Source organism: Martes martes, assembly GCF_963455335.1.
Source record: "Martes martes genome assembly, chromosome: 13".
NCBI classification, from domain to species: Eukaryota; Metazoa; Chordata; class Mammalia; order Carnivora; family Mustelidae; genus Martes; species Martes martes.
Genome location: NC_137901.1, coordinates 88,271,406 through 88,278,829, shown reverse-complemented (window position 1 = coordinate 88,278,829; position 7,424 = coordinate 88,271,406). Strand labels below are relative to the sequence as shown.

The window sequence follows — 7,424 nt, the reverse complement described above, 5'->3', positions numbered from 1 at the left end:
GGAGCGTGCCCCGGCGTGAAGACCCCTGAGCTCGCAGAGGGGCGAGGGGCGCGCGACGCCTGACCCCTCTCCGTCCAGGGCGGGTCTCGAGAGCCGCGAGGACCGTTGCGACTGAGGGGAGGGGGCGTCGGGGTCCTACGGGGACAGCCCGCTCCGGGCTCCCTAAGGACTCCGCGCCGGGTTTTCGCGCCTTCCGAGGGCCCTTTCCCTCCCCTCCCCCGTGCCTCCGCCCCCGAGATCGAGCGCCGGCCACGTCCGTAGGCATAGCACTCAACTGACGCGCTGATCCCTCCGCGCGGGTGCCAAGGACGGCGGCCCCTTCCTCTGCCGATTCAGTCTACAGCCCATCCTTGACAGGTAAACATACCGGGAGGGGCTTTTAGATGATTTGGGGGGGGGGCACTAGTTTTCTCTCCGGACGGCAGGAAGTGTGAGAAAAGTAGTCCCTTCTCGGCGTTTCTGCGGAGGGATCCATCGGAGCGGCGCTGCCGATTGCTATATAAGGAGGCGCCGGGTGTGGCGCAGGCAGTTCCGTGGAGGTCGGGAGTTCGTGAGTCTTATTTGTGTGTGAGCTGTTGTCACAGCCGTTTGGTGAGAAGTGGGCCGCTCTGCTGCCCGGGGGTCTTATGGTCGGGCGAGGGGAGGGGAGGCGGGAGGCCGAGCAGCGCGCTGCCGGCGGAGCGGAGGTGGAGGCGTTTAGTCTCCCGGGGCGCGGGAGTGGAAGTCTCTGAGGGGGAGGGATGCAGCAAAATGGCGGCCGCTTCGGATCCGTGACTGGAAGAAGCGGGGCCGTGAGGCTGGCTGAGGTTGGAGGGAGAAGCCTGGGAGGGGGATGGTTGTGAGTGGGTGAGAACGCGACGGGCCCGTGAGGCCTTAACGGGGCTCCTTGCGCAGTGTGAGTTGGGGGAAGCCGAAGTGTGTTCCGCGGCCGCGCTGGCTCCGCGGCTCGTCGCAGCGAGTGGGCACTAAACGCGCGTGCCACTCCGCAGTCCTGCGCCTGTTCTCGGGGAGGGGACCCGCTCGCCGCGCCGGTCACGTGATGTCACCCCTTTGTGGGCTCACAATCCCGAGTGGGGCTGCCTGGTCCTGTGTGGGGAGCTGACTCTGGTCAGCTGCGGGACGCAAGGGTTAGGCCCGGGGAGGACCCTGCGGAATTGGCCGGGGCAGACATCAGTGAGGTGGGAGGGGAAGATAAGTGAGGCCCGCGCCATCACTTGACCGGTATTGATGCTTTTTCCTCTTAGCAGGGGTCGGAAGCTTGGCTTGGGAGCTAATTTGCACTTACGGAGCCTCTTCTATTTTTCTAGTTAGCTTCTTTAGGTGACGCTTGTTTGGGGGGAACGTAAGAGGGTCAGTAACTTAGCGGTAGGATCCTGTTCACATGCGAGTTGTCTGCTACAGTCGGCGGTCCTTTGTTTTTGTTTTCTCCTGACAGACAATGCAGATCTTCGTGAAGACCCTGACGGGTAAGACCATCACCCTAGAGGTGGAGCCCAGTGACACCATCGAGAACGTCAAGGCGAAGATCCAGGACAAGGAGGGCATCCCCCCTGACCAGCAGAGGTTGATCTTTGCGGGGAAACAGCTGGAGGATGGGCGCACCCTGTCCGACTACAACATCCAGAAGGAGTCCACTCTGCACCTGGTCCTCCGCCTCAGAGGGGGCATGCAGATCTTCGTGAAGACCCTGACCGGTAAGACCATCACCCTGGAGGTGGAGCCCAGTGACACCATCGAGAACGTCAAGGCGAAGATCCAGGACAAGGAGGGCATCCCCCCTGACCAGCAGAGGTTGATCTTTGCTGGGAAACAGCTGGAGGATGGGCGCACCCTGTCCGACTACAACATCCAGAAGGAGTCCACTCTGCACCTGGTCCTCCGCCTCAGAGGGGGCATGCAGATCTTCGTGAAGACCCTGACGGGTAAGACCATCACCCTGGAGGTGGAGCCCAGTGACACCATCGAGAACGTCAAGGCGAAGATCCAGGACAAGGAGGGCATCCCCCCTGACCAGCAGAGGTTGATCTTTGCTGGGAAACAGCTGGAAGATGGGCGCACCCTGTCCGACTACAACATCCAGAAGGAGTCCACTCTGCACCTGGTCCTCCGCCTCAGGGGGGGCATGCAGATCTTCGTGAAGACCCTGACGGGTAAGACCATCACCCTGGAGGTGGAGCCCAGTGACACCATCGAGAACGTCAAGGCGAAGATCCAGGACAAGGAGGGCATCCCCCCTGACCAGCAGAGGTTGATCTTTGCTGGGAAACAGCTGGAAGATGGGCGCACCCTGTCCGACTACAACATCCAGAAGGAGTCCACTCTGCACCTGGTCCTCCGCCTCAGAGGGGGCATGCAGATCTTCGTGAAGACCCTGACGGGTAAGACCATCACCCTGGAGGTGGAGCCCAGTGACACCATCGAGAACGTCAAGGCGAAGATCCAGGACAAGGAGGGCATCCCCCCTGACCAGCAGAGGTTGATCTTTGCTGGGAAACAGCTGGAAGATGGGCGCACCCTGTCCGACTACAACATCCAGAAGGAGTCCACTCTGCACCTGGTCCTCCGCCTCAGAGGGGGCATGCAGATCTTCGTGAAGACCCTGACGGGTAAGACCATCACCCTGGAGGTGGAGCCCAGTGACACCATCGAGAACGTCAAGGCGAAGATCCAGGACAAGGAGGGCATCCCCCCTGACCAGCAGAGGTTGATCTTTGCGGGGAAACAGCTGGAGGATGGGCGCACCCTGTCCGACTACAACATCCAGAAGGAGTCCACTCTGCACCTGGTCCTCCGCCTCAGGGGGGGCATGCAGATCTTCGTGAAGACCCTGACGGGTAAGACCATCACCCTGGAGGTGGAGCCCAGTGACACCATCGAGAACGTCAAGGCGAAGATCCAGGACAAGGAGGGCATCCCCCCTGACCAGCAGAGGTTGATCTTTGCGGGGAAACAGCTGGAGGATGGGCGCACCCTGTCCGACTACAACATCCAGAAGGAGTCCACTCTGCACCTGGTCCTCCGCCTCAGGGGGGGCATGCAGATCTTCGTGAAGACCCTGACGGGTAAGACCATCACCCTGGAGGTGGAGCCCAGTGACACCATCGAGAACGTCAAGGCGAAGATCCAGGACAAGGAGGGCATCCCCCCTGACCAGCAGAGGTTGATCTTTGCGGGGAAACAGCTGGAGGATGGGCGCACCCTGTCCGACTACAACATCCAGAAGGAGTCCACTCTGCACCTGGTCCTCCGCCTCAGGGGGGGCATGCAGATCTTCGTGAAGACCCTGACCGGTAAGACCATCACCCTGGAGGTGGAGCCCAGTGACACCATCGAGAACGTCAAGGCGAAGATCCAGGACAAGGAGGGCATCCCCCCTGACCAGCAGAGGTTGATCTTTGCGGGGAAACAGCTGGAAGATGGGCGCACCCTGTCCGACTACAACATCCAGAAGGAGTCCACTCTGCACCTGGTCCTCCGCCTCAGGGGGGGCATGCAGATCTTCGTGAAGACCCTGACGGGTAAGACCATCACCCTGGAGGTGGAGCCCAGTGACACCATCGAGAACGTCAAGGCGAAGATCCAGGACAAGGAGGGCATCCCCCCTGACCAGCAGAGGTTGATCTTTGCGGGGAAACAGCTGGAGGATGGGCGCACCCTGTCCGACTACAACATCCAGAAGGAGTCCACTCTGCACCTGGTCCTCCGCCTCAGGGGGGGCATGCAGATCTTCGTGAAGACCCTGACGGGTAAGACCATCACCCTGGAGGTGGAGCCCAGTGACACCATCGAGAACGTCAAGGCGAAGATCCAGGACAAGGAGGGCATCCCCCCTGACCAGCAGAGGTTGATCTTTGCTGGGAAACAGCTGGAAGATGGGCGCACCCTGTCCGACTACAACATCCAGAAGGAGTCCACTCTGCACCTGGTCCTCCGCCTCAGGGGGGGCATGCAGATCTTCGTGAAGACCCTGACGGGTAAGACCATCACCCTGGAGGTGGAGCCCAGTGACACCATCGAGAATGTGAAAGGGAAGATTCAAGAGAAAGAGGGCATCCCCCCTGACCAGCAGAGGTTGATCTTTGCGGGGAAACAGCTGGAGGATGGGCGCACCCTGTCCGACTACAACATCCAGAAGGAGTCCACTCTGCACCTGGTCCTGCGCTTGAGGGGTGGTGTCTTAAGTTCCCCCTTTTAAGCTGTTGACAAAATTCATTGCACTTTTCTTTCAATAAAGTTTGTTGCATTCCAAATAGTGTGTGTTTTTTGTGGGGGGGGGAGGGGTTCTTTGTAGTGTGAATGAGGGTGTGAGGAGTCAAGGTTTTCAGTCTCTCAGTGATTCTAGTAATCAGAAGGTAAGAAATCTCAGTAAAAAAATTTGGAGATTGTAGTATACACAGATATACGTGTAACAAATAGGACCGTTCACAATACAGAGTTCTCAGCTTTTTAAAAGCTGTGTAATTGCGGACATTTTTTCACGTCACCATATCTAGATCTACCTCATTCCTTTTAATGCTCTTGCTATTGCATTGTATGGATGCCCTGTGATTTAACCTATGCACCAGCGTGTTTCTGGATTTTTGCTGTTCTGTTGCAAAGTACATCCTTATACACAGCTCCTTTGTATACTAATACTTTGAAAGTATGGCACAAATATGAGATTTCTATGTAATAAGGTTCTCAGAATTAAAAATCTGCCTTAGAACTTATTTTTATAATTGTCCCATGATATTTTTCTATTTTTAATTTTTTGAGTAGGTAACACTTCACATGTTTAAGATATATAAAAAGGTTAAAATAGGAGCACCTGGGTGGGTTCATTCAGTTAAGTGTCCGACTCATGATTTCACCTGAGGTCGTGATCTCAGGGTGTGGGATCAAGCCCCATGTTAAGCTCCCCCCAACTCAGTGGGGAGTCTGCTTGAATTTCTCCCCCTGCTTGCACGCTCTCAAGTCTTTTAGGGGTACCTGGGTGGCTTAGTTGAGTGCCTTTGGCTCAGGTCATGATCTCAGGCTTCTGGGATCCACCCCTGTATTTGGCTACCTGCTCAGCAGGGAGTCTGCTGCTCCTCTCCCTCAGTCTCCGCCCCCCCACCTTGTGCACTCTGGCTCTCTTAGTTAAATAAAAATCTTTTTAAAAATAGTATATGATGTCCTCCATGCTGTCTTGCATCCAACCAGTTCTCCAGCCCCATCCCTGCCCCAAAGTACTTTCAGGGTTTATGCATATGCAAGCAACCACTAATTATTAATCTCCTCCATTACAAAAGATAGTATACTGTTTATGGCCTGTCCTGTACCTTGCTTTTCCACTTTACATCTTTTATAGTTTTGACAAGAGTTCTGATATCTTTTCATTTTGCACAAGGGAAAAAATACCTCATGTCATTTTCTCAAGAACAAAACCACCAAACTAGCACAAGCCCTTGTGAAACATTTACAGCAGCCCCTCCCCCCCCCAACAAATAGAGGAACCATAGTGATAACGTGATGAATAAGAACCATTTCTGCTATTAAGGGGTCTTCCGTCGATTTAACGAACAGATGGCTAAACGTGTTCAGTTTCACGGAGTGACAAATCTTCAAAGCACTCAAGTTTGGTTTCGCACATGAATTACTGCTGTGAGAGGATTCACTTACATAGATGAGTCTTGAGTAAACTAGAAAAGCATGTAGCTTGCGTTTATTTAAAATAGCGTTCCTACTTAGGTTTTGTCTGAAAGGACAACACTCTTGCCAAGTTACAAATACGGCCCTCACAGAGGTAACAGCTTGACAAAAGTGCCTTTTAATAAAGGATTAGCCACGTCAGTGTGTAGTGCTCATTTCTGCCGGAAGAGGGAGCGCCTAGGACAGGTTTTGGTTTAGACAGGAGGCCTGCAGTGCCCCCAAGCGGTTATGGTTGACCAAGCAACTTAGGCTTTCACATTCCCCCCCCTACAGAGGTTTTTTACGGTGCCGCTCGCTCTGGCCCCAATGCCTTTTACTTTCTCCTTTTCTTTCCAATCCTGCAGCCGCTTCCTGTTGGAATTACTCCACAATGTCTAATGTAGCTATTATTCAATGTAGACCCTCTATTACTGTATCTCAGCAGATCGTTAGATCCCCGCAAAATGCTGCCTTCCTTGCTTCCCTTACCGGCTGGCCACTTACTTTTCTCCATATGCTTCCTTCCATTTTCCACCTTTCTCCACTCAAGCTGCTCCCTCTTTCTAAAATACCGCCACTCCCACCTTAAATTCTACCCAACGTCAAGACCCAATTCGAAGGTCACACTAACTAAAGTTCCTTGACTGTCCTGACTGGATACTATCTGCATTCCCGAAATCTCCTGTCTTCCTAATTTTTTTTAAAAAAAGATTTTATTTATTTGACAGAGAGACAGCGAGAGAGGGAACACAAGCCGGGGGAGGGGAAGAGGGAGAAACAGGCTCCCGGCTGAGCAAGGAGCCTGATGTTGGACTCGATCCCAGGACCCTGGGATCATGACCTGAGCTGAAGGCAGATATTTAATGACTGAGCCACCCAGCCATCACCCTAATTTTTTTTTTTTTCCAAATCTCCCTCTTTTTTATTTTTTTTTTTAATTTTTTATTTTAATAAACATATAATGTATTTTTATCCCCAGGGGTACAGGTCTGTGAATCATCTGGTTTACACATTTCACAGCACTCATCATAGCCCATACCCTCCCCAATGTCCATTTCCCCACCACCCTCTCCCGTCCCCCTTCCCCCCCGCAACCCTCAGTCTGTTTCTTGAGATTGAGTCTTTTATGGTTTGTCTCCCTCCCAATCCCATCTTTTCATTTTTTCTTTTCCTACCTCCCCCCAAACCCCCCCACCTTGCATCTCCCCTTCCTCATATCAAAGAGATCATATGATAGTTATCACCCTAATTTTTTAAGAAAGATTGTATTTCTTTATTTGCCAGAGAGAGCAAGCAAGCACAAGCAGGGGGAGTGGCAGGCTCCCCGCTGAGCAAGGAGCCCAATGTGGGACTCCATCCCAAGACCCTGGGATCATGACCTGGGCCAAAGGCATACACTTAACCGACTGAGCCATCCAGGCACCTCTACAGTTTTAAAAATAATATGTGACTACCAGTTAGTATCGGGGATCCTATATTTAGCAAATATAGGTATCCACTTCATTAAAATTTATTGACCCCCCTACTGTATCAGAATGGTTCTAGTAATAGAAAACCACTGGCCCAAATCATAGGGAAATACTAAATATTATTTATTTAGTTAGTTAGTTTCACATTTTTATTTAAACTCTAGTTAACATATAGGGCAATATTGATTTCAGGAATAGAATTCAGTGATTCATCACTTACAACACCGGGTGCTCATCATAACAAGTGGTTTCCTTAACGCCCATCCCCCACCTAGCCCACCCCCCACCCACCTCCCTCCATCAACC

The 7,424-nt window shown here is 52.9% G+C and overlaps 1 protein-coding gene across 2 annotated transcripts; it reads left to right on the top strand.

Moving 5' to 3' along the window:
- Positions 1-523: 523 nt before the first annotated feature.
- Positions 524-4,250, top strand: UBC (ubiquitin C). Of its 2 annotated transcripts, none has more exons than XM_080821365.1 (2): positions 524-591; positions 1,888-4,250. In XM_080821365.1, exon 2 carries the CDS (start codon positions 1,895-1,897, stop codon positions 4,193-4,195), a length of 2,301 nt encoding a protein of 766 aa, XP_080677491.1. In that variant the 5' UTR covers positions 524-591; positions 1,888-1,894; the 3' UTR covers positions 4,196-4,250. The 2 variants fall into 2 exon arrangements, with proteins under 2 accessions (XP_080677491.1, XP_080677490.1); XM_080821364.1 differs by having other exon boundaries at positions 530-591; positions 1,436-4,250.
- The last annotated feature ends 3,174 nt before the right edge of the window (positions 4,251-7,424 follow it).